At 48.3% G+C, this 20,000-nt stretch overlaps 2 protein-coding genes across 6 annotated transcripts in view; one reads left to right on the top strand and one right to left on the bottom strand.

Annotated features, from left to right (window-relative positions):
- The window catches only part of LOC133116649 (ubiquitin carboxyl-terminal hydrolase 37-like), a 22,771-nt gene extending 9,627 nt beyond the window's left edge, over positions 1-13,144 (bottom strand). Inside the window, exons 1-11 of one of the 4 annotated variants that reach the window (XM_061226473.1) lie at positions 12,888-13,144; positions 11,111-11,354; positions 10,618-10,783; positions 10,344-10,444; positions 9,818-9,930; positions 6,797-6,874; positions 6,433-6,521; positions 3,272-3,359; positions 2,778-2,933; positions 2,298-2,429; positions 1,682-1,805 (exon numbers count right to left, since the gene is read on the bottom strand). In XM_061226473.1, the coding sequence (XP_061082457.1) occupies positions 1,682-1,805; positions 2,298-2,429; positions 2,778-2,933; positions 3,272-3,359; positions 6,433-6,521; positions 6,797-6,874; positions 9,818-9,930; positions 10,344-10,444; positions 10,618-10,783; positions 11,111-11,284 (1,221 nt within the window). In that variant the 5' untranslated portion in view covers positions 11,285-11,354; positions 12,888-13,144. Of the gene's footprint in view, positions 1-1,681; positions 1,806-2,297; positions 2,430-2,777; positions 2,934-3,271; positions 3,360-6,432; positions 6,522-6,796; positions 6,875-9,817; positions 9,931-10,343; positions 10,445-10,617; positions 10,784-11,110; positions 11,355-11,658; positions 12,065-12,887 lie in introns of those variants that run through there. The other 3 variants (XM_061226470.1, XM_061226472.1, XM_061226471.1) reach the window with 3 other exon arrangements.
- LOC133116650 (CCR4-NOT transcription complex subunit 9) lies at positions 13,050-19,558 on the top strand. 2 transcript variants are annotated; one of them, XM_061226475.1, is made up of 8 exons: positions 13,050-13,209; positions 15,002-15,181; positions 16,132-16,247; positions 16,383-16,492; positions 16,650-16,759; positions 17,389-17,487; positions 17,591-17,682; positions 18,808-19,558. In XM_061226475.1, exons 2-8 carry the CDS (start codon positions 15,140-15,142, stop codon positions 18,974-18,976), a joined length of 738 nt encoding a protein of 245 aa, XP_061082459.1. In that variant the 5' UTR covers positions 13,050-13,209; positions 15,002-15,139; the 3' UTR covers positions 18,977-19,558. The 2 variants fall into 2 exon arrangements, with proteins under 2 accessions (XP_061082459.1, XP_061082458.1); XM_061226474.1 differs by lacking the exon at positions 13,050-13,209 and adding an exon at positions 13,219-13,452.
- The last annotated feature ends 442 nt before the right edge of the window (positions 19,559-20,000 follow it).

The following is a 20,000-nucleotide window of genomic DNA, read 5'->3' as shown; positions in this document are numbered from 1 at the left end:
CACAAGACCAGACATTGTGCCCGTCAGAGAAACCAGCCATTGTGTCCGTCAGAGAAACCAGCCATTGATCCCATCAGAGAAACCAGCCATTGTGCCCGTCAGAGAAACCAGCCATTGTGTCCGTCAGAGAAACCAGCCATTGTGCCCGTCAGAGAAACCAGCCATTGTGCTCGTCAGAGAAACCAGCCATTGTGCCCATCAGAGAAACCAGCCATTGTGCCCGTTAGCGAAACCAGCCATTGTGCTCGTCAGAGAAACCAGCCATTGTGCCCATCAGAGAAACCAGCCATTGTGCTCGTCAGAGAAACCAGCCATTGATCCCATCAGAGAAACCAGCCATTGTGCCCGTCAGAGAAACCAGCCATTGTGCCTGTCAGAGAAACCAGCCATTGTGCTCGTCAGAGAAACCAGCCATTGTGCCTGTCAGAGAAACCAGCCATTGTGCTCGTCAGAGAAACCAGCCATTGTGCCCGTATGAGAAACAAGCCATTGTGCCCGTATGAGAAACCAGCCATTGTGCCCATCAGAGAAACCAGCCATTGTGCCCATATGAGACTGTCCACAGGCTGAGACACTCCTTACAGCTGCTGGTAAGAGGGGAACACTCACAACTGCACTGACTGCAGGACATCTCCCAAAAACTGCGCAGAAGCTGTGTGTGTGAGGTGGTGTAGAAGCTGTGTGTGTGTGAGGTGGTGCAGAAGCTGTGTGTGTGTGTGAGGTGGTGTAGAAGCTGTGTGTGTGAGGTGGTGTAGAAGCTGTGTGTGTGAGGTGGTGTAGAAGCTGTGTGTGTGAGGTGGTGTAGAAGCTGTGTGTGTGAGGTGGTGTAGAAGCTGTGTGTGTGAGGTGGTGCAGAAGCTGTGTGTGTGTGAGGTGGTGTAGAAGCTGTGTGTGTGTGAGGTGGTGTAGAAGCTGTGTGTGTGTGAGGTGGTGTAGAAGCTGTGTGTGTGTGTGAGGTGGTGTAGAAGCTGTGTGTGTGTGAGGTGGTGTAGAAGCTGTGTGTGTGTGAGGTGGTGTAGAAGCTGTGTGTGTGTGAGGTGGTGTAGAAGCTGTGTGTGTGTGAGGTGGTGTAGAAGCTGTGTGTGTGTGAGGTGGTGTAGAAGCTGTGTGTGTGTGTGAGGTGGTGTAGAAGCTGTGTGTGTGTGAGGTGGTGTAGAAGCTGTGTGTGTGTGAGGTGGTGTAGAAGCTGTGTGTGTGTGAGGTGGTGTAGAAGCTGTGTGTGTGTGAGGTGGTGTAGAAGCTGTGTGTGTGTGAGGTGGTGTAGAAGCTGTGTGTGTGTGTGAGGTGGTGTAGAAGCTGTGTGTGTGTGAGGTGGTGTAGAAGCTGTGTGTGTGTGAGGTGGTGTAGAAGCTGTGTGTGTGTGAGGTGGTGTAGAAGCTGTGTGTGTGTGTGAGGTGGTGTAGAAGTTGTGTGTGTGAGGTGGTGTAGAAGTTGTGTGTGTGAGGTGGTGTAGAAGTTGTGTGTGTGAGGCGGTGTAGAAGTTGTGTGTGTGTGAGGTGGTGTAGAAGCTGTGTGTGTGTGTGAGGTGGTGTAGAAGTTGTGTGTGTGAGGTGGTGTAGAAGTTGTGTGTGTGAGGCGGTGTAGAAGTTGTGTGTGTGTGTGAGGTGGTGTAGAAGCTGTGTGTGTGTGTGAGGCGGTGTAGAAGCCGTGTGTGTGTGAGGCGTGTAGAAGGCAGACGTACATTCTGCATGTACCCAGAGAAGCGCTCTGCGGTGGAGGAGATGGCACTCTTCACCCTCCTCAGCAGGTCCTTCTTCATCTCAGGGCTGCAGGAGTCCTTCTTGGCCAGCAGGTGGGCAAAGCGCCTTCAGCCAAATGAGGGAGGGGGGGGAAGAGAGACAGGTAAGAGGAAGCAACCATCAACAAATATCCTGTGACAGGCGGAGGCAGGAAGGCACAAAAAAATAAATAGATAAATCCCGACACATGTGGTAAAGGCCAGTTTATAGTCCAGCGACAGAGCGACGCTCAACTGAAATCGCCTGACGGGCACTGTGGTCATTGGCCTTAGCAAAAAGTATAAACGCACTCCAGAGTATAAACGCACTCCAGTCGCCCAGAGTATAAACGCACTCCAGAGTATAAACGCACTCCAGAGTATAAACGCACCCCAGAGTATAAACGCACCCCAGAGTATAAACGCACCCCAGAGTATAAACGCACTCCAGAGTATAAACGCACTCCAGAGTATAAACGCACTCCAGAGTATAAACCAAACGTTGCTGCGACCAGCACATCCGTTACGCAGAGCGTCGTCAAAGCGATGACCTGGCCTTACGCGTGCGAGGCTGTGGTACCTGAGCAGGGCGTTTGCCGGAACCTTCTTCCAGGGAATGCCCTGTTTGAGCAGGTCGTTGGAAAAGGACGGCAGGCTGAAGAGAGACTGGAGGATGGCGTTCATGTAGCAGGTGTTTCCCAGGTTGGAGAATCTGCAGCACAGACACTGCACTCATTAATAATAATAACCAAACTATGAATTATTATTAATGATACAACAGTTAGTTCCGACCTCACATTGTGATTGGCTGAGAGACATTCAAAGCGACATTATCATGCAATAAGTCACTCCAAACTTCAAAACCAAACCGCTATGTTTACGTTCCGTTGATTCACTGTATCAAAGATACATAACCTAGCAACCTTTCTGAAGAGCTTGGTTCTGTTATTAAAACGGCACAAGTTTGAATCTGGGTTACTGAATGGTTCATTAAGTTTTTTTATTCATAAACATGTGGGTAAAACTGTATAAAAAATGTTTTGGGGGTGTGAGCTCTCACCCCTGAAGCGGAGGCTGCACGGGGGCCAGAGAGGACGGCCGGGGCCTGTTCCACCCACTGTAGTCCAGGCTGGACCGCACCTTCTTAAAGGGGGCAGAGTGGCCAGGAAACAGCAGGCTCCTTTTAGAAGAGGGTGACTGGCTCGTAGTGGTTGGCCTTAAATATGAAGGAAAAAAACAAACATACTTTTACATACAAGAGGAATTTTTAAAGATGAGCTAATGGTTTACTGAAAAGATTGTGGCATATTGCTTGGAAAACTGCCACAGAAAAAAAAGTTCATGACAAATAGCGTTTTAATTTGCTGAACTGAAACCACAATATAAGAGCAGCATAGACATCAATAAATAATTCAAATAAAAGCTGGTGCATTTTCACTTCCTTTTGAAAGCTACACAAAACGTCCGGTGAGGCTCTGAAAAAGGAAGCATTGGCCGAAAACATTAAAACTATCTGTGTGTGTGTGCGTGTGCATGCGTGTCTGTAGTACTCACCTATCCAGGAAGGAGTGGCCTTGTGTAAAATCCTTTGTCGCTGATCTGCTGCTGTAGAAAGAAGAAGGCTGGAGGGGTGCAGGACCTGCTGGACAGAAAAAGGAAGATCAGCCTGACCCTGAGATCATTACAGAGATCAGCCTGACCCTGAGATCATTACAGAGATCAGCCTGACCCTGAGATCATTACAGAGATCAGCCTGACCCTGAGATCATTAGAGAGCAGCCTGACCCTGAGATCATTAGAGAGATCAGCCTGACCCTGAGATCATTACAGAGATCAGCCTGACCCTGAGATCATTACAGAGATCAGCCTGACCCTGAGATCATTACAGAGATCAGCCTGACCCTGAGATCATTAGAGATCAGCCTGACCCTGAGATCATTACAGAGATCAGCCTGACCCTGAGATCATTACAGAGATCAGCCTGACCCTGAGATCATTACAGAGATCAGCCTGACCCTGAGATCATTAGAGAGCAGCCTGACCCTGAGATCATTACAGAGATCAGCCTGACCCTGAGATCATTACAGAGATCAGCCTGACCCTGAGATCATTACAGAGATCAGCCTGACCCTGAGATCATTACAGAGATCAGCCTGACCCTGAGATCATTAGAGATCAGCCTGACCCTGAGATCATTAGAGAGCAGCCTGACCCTGAGATCATTAGAGAGATCAGCCTGACCCTGAGATCATTACAGAGATCAGCCTGACCCTGAGATCATTACAGAGATCAGCCTGACCCTGAGATCATTAGAGAGATCAGCCTGACCCTGAGATCATTACAGAGATCAGCCTGACCCTGAGATCATTAGAGAGCAGCCTGACCCTGAGATCATTACAGAGATCAGCCTGACCCTGAGATCATTACAGAGATCAGCCTGACCCTGCGATCATTAGAGATCAGCCTGACCCTGAGATCATTACAGAGATCAGCCTGACCCTGAGATCATTACAGAGATCAGCCTGACCCTGAGATCATTACAGAGATCAGCCTGACCCTGAGATCATTACAGAGATCAGCCTGACCCTGAGATCATTACAGAGATCAGCCTGACCCTGAGATCATTACAGAGATCAGCCTGACCCTGAGATCATTAGAGAGATCAGCCTGATCCAGAGATCATTAGAGATCAGCCTGACCCTGAGATCATTAGAGATCAGCCTGACCCTGAGATCATTACAGAGATCAGCCTGACCCTGAGATCATTACAGAGATCAGCCTGACCCTGAGATCATTAGAGAGGAGCCTGACCCTGAGATCATTAGAGATCAGCCTGACCCTGAGATCATTAGAGATCAGCCTGACCCTGAGATCATTACAGAGATCAGCCTGACCCTGAGATCATTAGAGATCAGCCTGACCCTGAGATCATTAGAGCAGCCTGACCCTGAGATCATTACAGAGATCAGCCTAACCCTGAGATGATTAGAGATCAGCCTGACCCTGAGATCATTAGAGCAGCCTGACCCTGAGATCATTACAGAGATCAGCCTGACCCTGAGATGATTAGAGATCAGCCTGACCCTGAGATCATTAGAGAGCAGCCTGACCCTGAGATCATTACAGAGATCAGCCTGACCCTGAGATCATTACAGAGATCAGCCTGACCCTGAGATCATTACAGAGATCAGCCTGACCCTGAGATCATTACAGAGATCAGCCTGACCCTGAGATCATTAGAGAGCAGCCTGACCCTGAGATCATTACAGAGATCAGCCTGACCCTGAGATCATTAGAGATCAGCCTGACCCTGAGATCATTAGAGATCAGCCTGACCCTGAGATCATTAGAGAGCAGCCTGACCCTGAGATCATTACAGAGATCAGCCTGACCCTGAGATCATTACAGAGATCAGCCTGACCCTGAGATCATTACAGAGATCAGCCTGACCCTGAGATCATTACAGAGATCAGCCTGACCCTGAGATCATTACAGAGATCAGCCTGACCCTGAGATCATTACAGAGATCAGCCTGACCCTGAGATCATTAGAGAGGAGCCTGACCCTGAGATCATTAGAGATCAGCCTGACCCTGAGATCATTAGAGATCAGCCTGACCCTGAGATCATTACAGAGATCAGCCTGACCCTGAGATCATTAGAGATCAGCCTGACCCTGAGATCATTAGAGCAGCCTGACCCTGAGATCATTACAGAGATCAGCCTGACCCTGAGATGATTAGAGATCAGCCTGACCCTGAGATCATTAGAGCAGCCTGACCCTGAGATGATTAGAGATCAGCCTGACCCTGAGATCATTAGAGAGCAGCCTGACCCTGAGATCATTAGAGAGCAGCCTGACCCTGAGATCATTACAGAGATCAGCCTGACCCTGAGATCATTACAGAGATCAGCCTGACCCTGAGATCATTACAGAGATCAGCCTGACCCTGAGATCATTACAGAGATCAGCCTGACCCTGAGATCATTAGAGAGCAGCCTGACCCTGAGATCATTACAGAGATCAGCCTGACCCTGAGATCATTAGAGATCAGCCTGACCCTGAGATCATTAGAGATCAGCCTGACCCTGAGATCATTAGAGAGCAGCCTGACCCTGAGATCATTACAGAGATCAGCCTGACCCTGAGATCATTACAGAGATCAGCCTGACCCTGAGATCATTACAGAGATCAGCCTGACCCTGAGATCATTACAGAGATCAGCCTGACCCTGAGATCATTACAGAGATCAGCCTGACCCTGAGATCATTACAGAGATCAGCCTGATCTCAGGGCTGCACAATATGAGGAAAATTTGCGAAAACGTTGTTGAATATTGCAATGACGATATGATTTGCCATAAATAAGCAAATATTGAAGTGCACACAGTTCTAATGCATTAATGCTTTATTGCTAACATAAACCCCAGACATGAATAGCCTATGCCCAGTGAATTTATTTCCAACATGCTTTTATTGAACAAATAAAACCATGAACAGCCTGTCAATTTAACAGAACGATTTAAATAAATACTCTGAAATCACAGTTCAAGCAGTCTGATGTGTTTCTCACTTGTTCATATCCCAATGACGATAAATATACAATACATCGTGCAGCCCTATCATGTATGATGCGTGAGTTAGTGTTCAGACAATGCAATAATGGTCAATGGATCGCTGGGTTGCCATAGAGAGGAAGGAATTAGCAGCACAAACCTGAGCTCCTGTTCTCCTCAGACTGCTTCAGTTTCTCTTTACAGCTCAGTAAGAACTTCCTGGACGGGTCGGACGTAGCCTTGTTATTGCTGGAGTGGGAATATGACACTTTACAAATATTCTGCCTCATAACACACAACCAATCGATAAAAGGAGCCATAAACCTTCACAATTAATAAGATGACAGAGAACAGAAAGAAGCTGAGCTTAAAATTACTTGTATTATTTTCATCATGGTGGAACGCAAACTCAACAGTTGTGTTGTAGAAAAGCGCATGTGACACCATTATTCAAATGGGAATCAAAGGCAAGTAGAGGAATAATCCAGGCCCCAGCAGAAAGTGTGATACGCTGTGATGTTTACCTGGAGGAGTCATTCTCCTTGGGGTAATCCTCACTCAGGTCACTGTCTGAGGTGATCGGTCTCTTCCGTTTCTCACTCCTGTGGGACAACAAGATCACTCCGTTTATTACCAAGTGCTAATATGATGGGACTTCCTCCTCATCCTTGGACAGGCTGAGCGTATGAACACGCACGCAGGGCTTTGGACAGGCTGAGCGTATGAACACACACGCAGACGTAGGACAGGCAGAGCGTATGAACATGCATGCAGGGCTTTGGACAGGCTGAGCGTATGAACACGCACGCAGGGCTTTGGACAGGCTGAGCGTATGAACACACACGCAGACGTAGGACAGGCTGAGCGTATGAACACACACGCAGACGTAGGACAGGCAGAGCGTATGAACATGCATGCAGGGCTTTGGACAGGCTGAGCGTATGAACACGCACGCAGGGCTTTGGACAGGCAGAGCGTATGAACACACACGCAGACGTAGGACAGGCAGAGCGTATGAACACGCACGCAGGGCTTTGGACAGGCTGAGCGTATGAACACACACACAAAGCGTAGGACAGGCAGAGCGTATGAACACACATGCAGGGCTTTAGACAGGCTGAGCGTATGAACACGCACGCAGGGCTTTAGACAGGCTGTGTATGAACATGCACGCAGGGCTTTGGACAGGCTGAGCGTATGAACACACACGCAGACATAGGACAGGCAGAGCGTATGAACACGCACGCAGGGCTTTAGACAGGCAGAGCGTATGAACACGCACGCAGGGCTTTAGACAGGCAGAGCGTATGAACACGCACGCAGGGCTTTAGACAGGCAGAGCGTATGAACACGCACGCAGGGCTTTGGACAGGCTGAGCGTATGAACACGCACGCAGGGCTTTAGACAGGCAGAGCGTATGAACACGCACGCAGGGCTTTAGACAGGCAGAGTGTATGAACACGCACGCAGGGCTTTAGACAGGCTGAGCGTATGAACACGCACGCAGGGCTTTAGACAGGCTGAGCGTATGAACACACACGCAGTCGTAGGACAGGCAGAGCGTATGAACACGCACGCAGGGCTTTGGACAGGCTGAGCGTATGAACACGCACGCAGGGCTTTAGACAGGCTGAGCGTATGAACACGCACGCAGGGCTTTGGACAGGCTGAGCGTATGAACACACACGCAGACGTAGGACAGGCAGAGCGTATGAACATGCATGCAGGGCTTTAGACAGGCTGAGCGTATGAACACGCATGCAGGGCTTTGGACAGGCTGAGCGTATGAACACGCACGCAGGGCTTTGGACAGGCAGAGCGTATGAACATGCATGCAGGGCTTTAGACAGGCTGAGCGTATGAACACGCACGCAGGGCTTTGGACAGGCAGAGCGTATGAACATGCATGCAGGGCTTTAGACAGGCTGAGCGTATGAACACGCACGCAGGGCTTTAGACAGGCTGTGTATGAACATGCACGCAGGGCTTTGGACAGGCTGAGCGTATGAACACACACGCAGACGTAGGACAGGCAGAGCGTATGAACATGCATGCAGGGCTTTAGACAGGCTGAGCGTATGAACACGCACGCAGGGCTTTGGACAGGCAGAGCGTATGAACACGCACGCAGGGCTTTAGACAGGCTGAGCGTATGAACACACACGCAGTCGTAGGACAGGCAGAGCGTATGAACATGCATGCAGGGCTTTGGACAGGCTGATCGTATGAACACACACGCAGTCGTAGGACAGGCAGAGCGTATGAACATGCATGCAGGGCTTTGGACAGGCTGAGCGTATGAACACGCACGCAGGGCTTTGGAAAGGCAGAGCGTATGAACATGCATGCAGGGCTTTAGACAGGCTGAGCGTATGAACACGCACGCAGGGCTTTAGACAGGCTGAGCGTATGAACACACACGCAAAGCGTAGGACAGGCAGAGCGTATGAACATGCATGCAGGGCTTTAGACAGGCTGAGCGTATGAACACGCACGCAGGGCTTTAGACAGGCTGAGCGTATGAACACACACGCAGACGTAGGACAGGCTGAGCGTATGAACACGCACGCAGGGCTTTAGACAGGCTGAGCGTATGAACACACACGCAAAGCGTAGGACAGGCTGAGTGTATGAACACACACGCAGGGCTTTGGACAGGCAGAGCGTATGAACACGCACGCAGGGCTTTGGACAGGCAGAGCGTATGAACACACACGCAGACGTAGGACAGGCAGAGCGTATGAACACGCACGCAGACGTAGGACAGGCTGAGCGTATGAACACGCACGCAGGGCGTAGGACAGGCAGAGCGTATGAACACGCACGCAGACGTAGGACAGGCTGAGCGTATGAACATGCACGCAGGGCTTTAGACAGGCTGAGCGTATGAACACGCACGCAGGGCTTTGGACAGGCTGAGCGTATGAACACACACGCAGACGTAGGACAGGCAGAGCGTATGAACACGCACGCAGGGCTTTAGACAGGCAGAGCGTATGAACACACACGCAGACGTAGGACAGGCTGAGCGTATGAACACGCACGCAGGGCGTAGGACAGGCAGAGCGTATGAACACGCACGCAGGGCGTAGGACAGGCAGAGCGTATGAACACGCACGCAGGGCTTTAGACAGGCTGAGTGTATGAACACGCACGCAGGGCTTTAGACAGGCAGAGCGTATGAACACGCACGCAGACGTAGGACAGGCAGAGCGTATGAACACACACACAAAGCGTAGGACAGGCAGAGCGTATGAACACACACGCAGACGTAGGACAGGCAGAGCGTATGAACACACACACAAAGCGTAGGACAGGCAGAGCGTATGAACACGCACGCAGACGTAGGACAGGCAGAGCGTATGAACACACACAAAGCGTAGGACAGGCAGAGCGTATGAACACGCATGCAGGCGTAGGACAGGCAGAGCGTATGAACACGCACGCAGGGCGTAGGACAGGCAGAGCGTATGAACACGCACGCAGGGCGTAGGACAGGCAGAGCGTATGAACACGCACGCAGGGCGTTGGCGGAAGGGCGTACCTGTTCTCAGACAGCCCGCTGCGCAGCGGGGTGGAGGCCACGCGGCTGGGGCTGCCCAGGGGCTTGCGAGGGGCGGCGTCCTCTCGGTCCAAACTCGCTCTTCTCTGCGCCGTCTAACAAACAAACATTTTCTCTCCTTAAACGCGGATGAATTTACACCAGATAATAAGTTACATATCATCGTTGTTTTAGTAGCTAAGGTGCATGACTGGGACCCAGAAGGTTGGTGGCTCATGCGCCAGTGTACAATCCGCACAGCCATTGGGCCCCCCCCATTGCTCCAGAGGGGATTGTCCCCTGCTTCATCAAATCAACTGTAAGCCCATTGGATAAAACTGTCAACTAATTAAACATTTTTTAAAATCCTTTATTAGTACTTAATATCACAGGTAAACACTGGCTACATCTGAGCGAGTGCAAATGTATTTTGGGCAGGCGAGGTCTTGACAATTTGCCTGATCGAGCCAGTGTGAAATAAATAGCCCCACCATTTTACATCCGGAGTAAAGTATAAATTAAAGTTCACCTGTCTCTCCGCTGAAGGCAAGTGCTGGCTGGAGTCATTCTTTATTGGGCGGTTTCCGAGCACTCCCCCTAAACTCGCACTGCCTTGGGTCGTCTTTAGGACTAGAAAAAATATATATAGTTTCACATTAACTTCACTCCACACTGCCAAAGCAAGCTCATGCAAAGTCAAACTGCTCAAAAAAGATCTTATCTCAGAGGAAAATAATTTTACCAGAAACACTTTTTTTTTTTTTTTTTTTTTTTCTCTTTACATGTAAAAGCTTAACTCCTACCTGTTGGTTTGCCTTGTTTCAACTTATCAAGGTAATCCTTCATTTTCTGGGCCAGCAGGACGGGCATGCGATCAAATGTCACCACGCTCAAGTCCTTCAGCGACACCACGACTCTCACTGGACTCTGCATCGGCCCCAGCACCACATTCTTCACATTCTGGTTCAGCTGGAGACAAAGAGCAACAACAAATCAGCTACAAAGTTCTTCACTTTCTGGTTCAGCTGGAGACAAAGAGCAACAAATCAGCTACAAAGTTCTTCACTTTCTGGTTCAGCTGGAGACAAAGAGCAACAAATCAGCTACAAAGTTCTTCACTTTCTGGTTCAGCTTGAGACAAAGAGCAACAAATCAGTTGCAAACTTTCTCGGCACAAGCGCAGAAACCCTACCATCCATTAGAAGAGTCTTCATGAAGACTTCCATCAGTGTGGTGAAATAAAGTAACGGCTCTCCAGCAGCAGAGCAGAGGTCGCAAACAAGGACTTCACGGTACCTGAAAGATTTTAGGGGGTCCGCCACTGCTGAACTTCAAACACAGGTTGACCTTGCTGTCCTTCTCCAGGATCTCAAAGCCGCCTTCCTTCCACCGGGTCGTTCCCAGTTCGGAATTGTAAATCCGTATACGAACCACACCGCTGGTGGAGAGCTTGGGGATGGTGGCTGACATGAGTGGTCGTCACAACAGGGCACTGACAGTACAAGGGAGTCCACAAATTACAGTGCGTGGCACACAAACCCTGAACATACAAGAAAAGGAAGGGGTACATTAATGACAACAATACGTAATATTACTGTTAATAATGTTAATAATAATACGATTGCAGTGAAAACAAGTAGGCGTTTTAAGTCCTAGCTAAAGCCTTTAAATGGGACGCCAGGGCACTTTCAGAAACATCCCTTAAAATAAGAATACCCTTGCTGTCTATTAGCTAATTACATAAGCACATAGAACGTCAAATTCTTAGGTAAATAGCTAGCAAGCTATATAACCAACTGGTCACCAGTGGGTCAGAAGTGTATATGAGTCAGGAACGAACTTACCCATTGCTAAAACTTTACTCTGCTATCAGCTAACTAGACACCTAGCCGCTTACATTTAACAATAGGTTGTATTGTCCACGTACACAATTAGCGACCATTAGCTAGCTAGGCAACTTTGCGAAAGAACGCCATCAATCAACCCAGTCGGATAGAGCGAAGTATGTTAACTTTTAGCTTTTTTTGGTTAACGCGGTTATTTTGCTAGTTCACTAATTAACACCGTACGGGTACACCGAGTGGGACAAATGCTGGCTGCTACCAAGCTGATTTGCAAGTCAACAACACATGCAAACCCCCCCTCCCACCAAAAAAATAATAATAACAAATAATGAGCAAACGTTGGCTGCGTAGCATCGCACATTAACTTCAAACGAGGTAACCATTAATCTAGCTAACGCAATTTCAAGCTAGCTAACTATCATTACTCCCCCAAACTACTTTCAGTTAACTAACATCACGTTTCACAATAACACGAATAACCAGGAATCGAAACAGAAAGGGCAGCTAGCTGGCTACCGGCTGATGAACCAGAGGCGATCGGTCTTACGGCAGCTAGCGCAAGGTAGCCAACTACCCTGCTCGGCTGCCGGCCATAACATTACTTTCAAAAACAATATTCAGAACACAAGTATGCACTTGGCCAATATAACAGATAACTAGCTAGCTAGCGTTAGCTTGCTATGGCTAAAGAACATCACATTCGTTTAAAGTAAACACTTGGCGAGTTGCTAACGTTTACTAGCTGAGCTAGTTACGCTACCCAATTAGCTCACTGAAGTTACTAGCGAAGCTAGCTAGTTAGCTTCGCTGCTCTTTGACTGGCAGCGTAACATCAGCTACAGATGGAACCGGTTAGGAAGTAAGCTAACCATACATTAGAAAATGTTAGCTAGCAATGGCATTTTCTCTTAGTTTTTCAGACTTGCGGCAATATGTGCAACGCACTGGACAAAACTTGTTTGTCAAAAAATCTCGACTTTGCTGCCCAGCGAATTAACTCGTTAGGTATCCTTCCCGCACAAGCAGCTTTATCCCAGCTTGTCAGTTCAGAGGCACCTAGCTAGCGAACTAGCCTGCTTGCTAATCAGTCGGCATTAGCAAGCTAGCTAGGTAGCTAGGTAGCAAGCTAACGACGTTATGACACCAAGGCCAGAAATAATTGCGAGCGACTGTCTGTCATCAAGAGGAATAAAGGGCTCCCCATATTCCATACATAAATAATTACTTACTTGCGAATAGGGTCCGTCTCCTCTTCTTTTAAATATGAAAAATGTCCTTAATATTCCTCAGGAAATCCTGATATCCCGGTTGCCGGCACGCGGCCGTCGTATTATTGCTGTTGACAGCGTAGCGCGCGACGGAGCAGCGCTGGCTGCACTGGCGGGAACGACGCACCAGAACACAAATTACGCATGTTACCGCGAGATGTTAACCTAGCCTCATCGGCTAGCAGGCGCCGCGCAGCAGGTTGTCTGATGTTTATGTCGTCTTGGACTGGTTCTTTTTAAATTCACTGACTGTAATGAGATCAAGCAGATATATTTTTCACGGGTTCGTAAATTGATGTATTAATTTAAGAAAAAGCATTAGTGGATCTGTGCAGTTCCAGATCCATACTGCGCGGGGTTAGGGTTGAAAGGTCGCGTTTCCGGCCTTCGGCTGCAGTTGCTCTCTCTGCTTTTGAGAGAGTATTTTTCATTTTAAACTTTTTAGTAAAACCGATTTAAAATAGGTACTCAACAGCCCCCGGGAGACCATATCCAGGCCCTGCAGAGAATGCTGGCTACAGGAGCAGTAAGATTATGCTGTTTTATTGATTTGTCTGAAGCAAATGCCACTTGGTAACTTGCTAGCTACGTTAGCTAGCGATTCAGGTCGCTAACAACAAGCTAGGCCTCTAAGCGAGCAGAACTGTGACTGCGACTTACTTCGGTTTTATATAAATGACCTAAAGTTGCAATCTGTGATTTTTTCATATGAAGTAATGCCATATTTGAGACCTATCCCCACTGGCATTTCTGTAGCAATTACCGTTGAGAGCAAATTCCTTGTGCTAATAGCTATCTAGTTTTGGACCGATCTCCTTTTTTTCCTCATTTAATTTTATTTCACTTGTCTGCCAACGATGTGGAGATCCCTAACCAGCCTATTGTGTTCCAGTTTCGCAATGTAGTGTTTATAAGAGGCGTTTTTTATTCAGAGATACTTGCAATGTTATTTTAGAATGGCATTTACAGCGACAGTAACTAGCTACGTGCAAAGACGTCAAGGCGGATTAACAGTAAACAGTTCATGAGGTTGAAGACTCGTAACTCGTAAAGGTCTTGCAGACGTCCTTCATTCTTTGCAGAGAATACTGCAGATTGACAGCGCAGTTTCCTCCTGTGACAATTAAGTGGCATGTAGCTGGATATATACATACATTTTTTGGTAAATTGCATAATCATTTGAAGCCAAGTCCACATTGATTGGTTGGCATTAAGGGGTCCATGCATAAGATTGAAGGAAACAACCACATTTTGCTGAATGACGGCATCACTTTTTCAAATTTATCGGTTGATTGTCTGGCAGGCATTTGGGTAAAGCTGAAAAACGAGCCCTGAGGTTAAGTTTCGATAATTGGTATAATGCATGTTAGTTACTCAATTTACATTGCCCATGTCAGAATGTGTGATTGTTGCTTGTGTGGCGTGTTACATTGCCCATGTCAGAATGTGTGATTGTTGCTTGTGAGACGTGTTACATTGCCCATGTCAGAATGTGTGATTGTTGCTTGTGAGGCGTGTTACATTGCCCATGTCAGAATGTGTGATTGTTGCTTGTGAGGCGTGTTACATTGCCCATGTCAGAATGTGTGATTGTTGCTTGTGTGGCGTGTTACATTGCCCATGTCAGAATGTGTGATTGTTGCTTGTGAGGCGTGTTACATTGCCCATGTCAGAATGTGTGATTGTTGCTTGTGTGGCGTGTTACATTGCCCATGTCAGAATGTGTGATTGTTGCTTGTGAGGCGTGTTACATTGCCCATGTCAGAATGTGTGATTGTTGCTTGTGAGGCGTGTTACATTGCCCATGTCAGAATGTGTGATTGTTGCTTGTGAGGCGTGTTACATTGCCCATGTCAGAATGTGTGATTGTTGCTTGTGTGGCGTGTTACATTGCCCATGTCAGAATGTGTGATTGTTGCTTGTGAGGCGTGTTACATTGCCCATGTCAGAATGTGTGATTGTTGCTTGTGAGGCGTGTTACATTGCCCATGTCAGAATGTGTGATTGTTGCTTGTGAGGCGTGTTACATTGCCCATGTCAGAATGTGTGATTGTTGCTTGTGTGGCGTGTTACAGGCTGTAACCACTGCACTGGCGCAAGTGGACAGGGAGAAGATCTATCAGTGGATCAACGAGCTCTCCAGCCCAGAGACCCGCGAGAATGCCCTGCTGGAGCTCAGCAAGAAGCGGGAGTCCGTGCCCGACCTGGCGCCCATGCTGTGGCACTCCTGCGGTACCATCGCTGCCCTCCTGCAGGTCAGTGCCTTCCTCACTGCAATCACACACTGTGTGTGTGTGTGTGTGTGTGTGTGTGCGTGTGTGCGTGTGTGCGTGGGTGCGTGTGTGCGTGTGTGCGTGTGTGCGTGTGTGCGTGGGTGTGTGTGTGTGTGTGCGCGTGTGTGTGTGCGCGCGTGTGTGTGTGCGCGCGTGTGTGTGTGCGCGTGTGCGCGTGTGCGCGCGTGTGTGTGTGTGTGTGTGTGTGTGTGTGTGTGTGTGTGTGTGTGTGCGCGTGTGCGCGTGTGTGCGTGTGCGTGTGCGTGTGCGTGTGTGTGTGCGTGTGTGTGTGCGTGTGCGTGTGCGTGTGTGTGTGCGAGTGCGAGTGCGTGTGCGTGTGCGAGTGCGAGTGCGTGCGACGGGCAGTCTCTTGTTCAACTGAAGTATTCATTTGAACACGTGTTAAGTAAAAATTTGCCACAATGCAGATTTCGCTTGTTATAATTTACTTTCTTTGCCTCATTGTTTGATTTTATTTTCGATTGGCCATGTGTTCACACATTCATTCCACTTCAACAGTCCATATTCATTTTATGTCTTTAATTTGGACTGTTAAATTTGTATTGTAGTCTTTACCAATTTATCTATTAATTTGCAATAAGAGTGAATGAGACTTATTGTTCATGGCATTCAGAGCTATTTCTGATATTATGTGGCTTTAGAGAGTAAGCAATCCCTCAAAACGTGAACAGTGAAAAGCTGTAAGGAATTGACAGCCTGTTTAAATTCTGCAATTGCAGTTGTGGTTTGAACAGAAGCCAGGATGCACATGTGGTCTGGTGTTCATCAGCTTAGTGTAAAACCTAAACTGGTCCAAATTGCTCTGCACCTGTAGCATGTCTGAGAGGGTGTGATTTATCATTTTACAAATCTAAAATAAAAATCCTAGTAAAAATATTAAAAACTTTTTCTAATGTCTTATGGTCTTACAGGAAATTGTCAACATATATCCTTCTATTAATCCCCCGACCCTGACGGCACACCAGTCGAACAGAGTGTGCAACGCCCTGGCTCTTCTGCAGTGTGTGGCCTCTCACCCTGAGACCAGGTGCCTCTGCCCTCCATCTTTTTTTTTTTTTTTTTTTTTTTAAATGAAAAAAAAATTGGCTTTTGAAGTTATAATAATTTGATGCCTTCAATGAGGAGTGTGACATGTTCTGAGTTTTGGGTTTGTTTCTTCCAGGTCTGCGTTTCTGGCAGCACATATTCCGCTCTTCCTGTACCCGTTTCTCCACACCGTCAGCAAAACGCGCCCCTTTGAGTACCTGAGACTCACCAGTCTGGGAGTGATAGGTATCCTAAACATACAGAAACACCCTTGATCACACGTGGCTGCAAACTGCACCTGAATTGCTGAAGGTGCACAAACATTGGTGAAACATGGCATATTTTCAGTGATTCTGTTGTAAGAAAGGTAAAATCTTCTTGCATTTTGAACATCTTTCTGTAGGGGCGCTGGTTAAAACTGATGAACAGGAAGTCATCAATTTCCTGCTGACGACAGAAATCATTCCCCTGTGCCTCAGGATCATGGAGTCTGGCAGCGAGCTTTCCAAAACGGTACACGCCCTCTTCTTTATTCGCCTCTGTCCCCACACCAGTACTGTACACGCCCTCTTCTTTATTCGCCTCTGTCCCCACACCAGTACTGTCCACATCTATCCCACGCTTTCCAAAACGGTACACGCCCTCTTCTTTATTCGCCTCTGTCCCCACTCCAGTACTGTCCACATCTATCCCACTTGGACTGTTGTCAGTTTTTAGGGAGAAGGAAATAGTTGAAATATTGTGAGTTTTCTGTTGATCATGAGTATGGCTTTGCTAGTGGCATTTATAGCAGCGTAACTCTCCATAGTAGTGTAACACAGCTGATGCTATCTCTCTATGGTAGTGTACACAGCTGATGGTATCTCTCTATGGTAGTGTAACACAGCTGATGCTATCTCTCTATGGTAGTGTAACACAGCTGATGCTATCTCTCTATGGTAGTGTAACACAGCTGATGCTATCTCTCTATGGTAGTGTACACAGCTGATGGTATCTCTCTATGGTAGTGTAACACAGCTGATGCTATCTCTCTATGGTAGTGTACACAGCTGATGGTATCTCTCTATGGTAGTGTACACAGCTGATGGTATCTCTCTATGGTAGTGTAACACAGCTGATGGTATCTCTCTCTGCCTCTGCAGGTTGCTACGTTTATACTGCAGAAGATCCTCCTGGATGACACAGGGTTGGCCTACATATGTCAGACCTATGAGCGCTTTTCTCATGTGGCCATGATACTGGTACGTGTCTCTGTAAATTGATTTGTGCTGTAATTTGTATTATACGTAATTCATTGTTTATCATACGTATGTGATGTATGCTAATAAGGCCTCTTATTCACAGGGGAAAATGGTCCTGCAGCTCTCGAAAGAACCGTCTGCGCGCCTTCTGAAGCATGTTGTACGCTGTTATCTCCGTCTCTCTGACAACCCAAGGTATTAAAAGGTTTTGCCATGTCTGCATCTCCAAGTTTTTCCTGACTGTCCTCCAGGGGGAGCTGTGTGCTGCCTTACAGTAGGGCTGTAGCTCCATAAAGCAGGGTGTAGGATTGTAGTAGGGCTGTAGCTCCATAAAGCAGGGTGTTGGATTGTAGTAGGGCTGTAGCTTCATAAAGCAGGGTGTAGGATTGTAGTAGGGCTGTAGCTCCATAAAGCAGGGTGTAGGATTGTAGTAGGGCTGTAGCTTCATAAAGCAGGGTGTAGGATTGTAGTAGGGCTGTAGCTCCATAAAGCAGGGTGTAGGATTGTAGTAGCGCTGTAGCTCCATAAAGCAGGGTGTAGGATTGTAGTAGGGCTGAAGTTCCAGTGCAGGGTGTAGGATTGTAGTTGGGCTGTAGTTCCAGTGCAGGGTGTAGGATTGTAGTAGCGCTGTAGCTCCGTAAAGCAGGGTGTAGGATTGTAGTAGGGCTGTAGCTCCATAAAGCAGGGTGTAGGATTGTAGTAGGGCTGTAGCTTCATAAAGCACGGTGTAGGATTGTAGTAGGGCTGTAGCTCCATAAAGCAGGGTGTAGGATTGTAGTAGGGCTGTAGCTCCATAAAGCAGGGTGTAGGATTGTAGAAGGGCTGTAGCTCCAGTGGAGCGTGTCGGATTGTAGTAGGGCTGTAGCTCCATAAAGCAGGGTGTAGGATTGTAGTAGGGCTGTAGCTCCAGTGGAGCGTGTCGGATTGTAGTAGGGCTGTAGCTCCATAAAGCAGGGTGTAGGATTGTAGTAGGGCTGTAGCTCCATAAAGCAGGGTGTAGGATTGTAGTAGGGCTGTAGCTCCATAAAGCAGGGTGTAGGATTGTAGTAGGGCTGTAGCTCCATAAAGCACGGTGTAGGATTGTAGTAGGGCTGTAGCTCCATAAAGCAGGGTGTAGGATTGTAGTTGGGCTGTAGCTCCAGTGGAGGGTGTAGGATTGTAGTAGGGCTGTAGCTCCAGTGCAGGGTGTAGGATTGTAGTTGGGCTGTAGCTCCAGTGCAGGGTGTAGGATTGTAGTAGGGCTGTAGCTCCACAGTCCAGGTTGGGGTGCTGGAGGTGAACGTGGCACTGTAACGTTTGGTGCCCTGTCTCTCCCCCCAGAGCTCGAGAGGCCCTGCGGCAGTGCCTCCCCGACCAGCTGAAGGACACCACCTTCGCCCAGGTGCTGAAGGACGACACCACCACCAAGCGCTGGCTGGCACAGCTGGTGAAGAACCTGCAGGAGGGGCAGGTCACAGACCCCCGAGGCATCCCCCTGCCCCCACAGTAGAGTTACTGCCCAAGGAGGGGCAGGTCAGAGACCCCTGGGGCATCCCCCTGCCCCCACAGTAGAGTTACTGCCCCAGGAAGGGCAGGTCAGTGACCCCTGGGGCATCCCCCTGCCCCCACAGTAGAGTTACTGCACCAGGAAGGGCAGGTCACAGACCCCCCAGGGCATCCCCCTGTGCCCCCAGTTGAGTTACTGCCCCATCTCCCTGCTGCTGGCACAGAGGGCTGGGGGTTTGAGTCAGGACAGGAAGAGGAAGATGCAGGAAAACCTGCAGGCACTTCTGAAGCTCTTAGACTGTCATGATGAAAAGGTGCTTTGAGTATTCTGCCCGCAAGCCAGGACCTGTGTGAACAACGTTTGTTTTTATTTTTTAAGTTCTCAGAATCACTGCTTTTGTTAAAGTTCTCTGTCTCATTTACTGCATTTCAATCTGCTCGCCGCTCTGTATTTTTGTTTCTTCTGAGGCAAAAGTGATCTTCAGTTGCAGTGTTTACTGGATTCCCACCCTGATGGCAATGGATTTCAGTTTGTTCTGTTAGCTACTGTAAAAATACTGTACAATAAACTGCCACTTTTCAAAAATGTGTGTAAGTTTTCTCTAAAAATGTTCTCAGGTTCCCCCATCTGTCAGAGAGAACATTTGCTCAGGAGACGTTTACACTGAAAGGCATCTATTATGCAATAAATGAATTTGCTGGGTTTGCAACATGATAGCAGGCGAGGGGTCATTAGAAGGCTGTGGACAGGGGTGAGCCCTGTTACCAGCATTCAGAGTAGGCCGGCCAGCAGGGTTTCCTGTGACGCGTTCCCCGGGGTGGCGCACACACACACACACACACACCATCTCAAACTCCTGACTTCAGCACACACACACACACTGCATCTCAAACTCCTGTGTGTGTGTGGTAAAGTCAGGAGTTTGAGATGCAGTGTGTGTGTGTGTGTGTGTGTGCTAAAGTCAGGAGTTTGAGATGCAGTGTGTGTGTGTGTGTGTGTGTGCTAAAGTCAGGAGTTTGAGATGGTG

Source organism: Conger conger, chromosome 17 (assembly GCF_963514075.1).
Source record: "Conger conger chromosome 17, fConCon1.1, whole genome shotgun sequence".
Classification (NCBI taxonomy): Eukaryota; Metazoa; Chordata; class Actinopteri; order Anguilliformes; family Congridae; genus Conger; species Conger conger.
Note: the sequence above shows the minus strand (reverse complement) of the source record. Positions and strands in the feature narration are given on the sequence as shown.

What these genes read in the sequence shown, in the direction of transcription:
- LOC133116650 (XM_061226474.1), top strand. An exon ending in CACCAGTCTGGGAGTGATAG is followed by an intron (nt 16,493 to 16,649) that starts GTATCCTAAACA and finishes ATCTTTCTGTAG; the next exon opens with GGGCGCTGGTTAAAACTGAT. An exon ending in GCAGCGAGCTTTCCAAAACG is followed by an intron (nt 16,760 to 17,388) that starts GTACACGCCCTC and finishes CTGCCTCTGCAG; the next exon opens with GTTGCTACGTTTATACTGCA.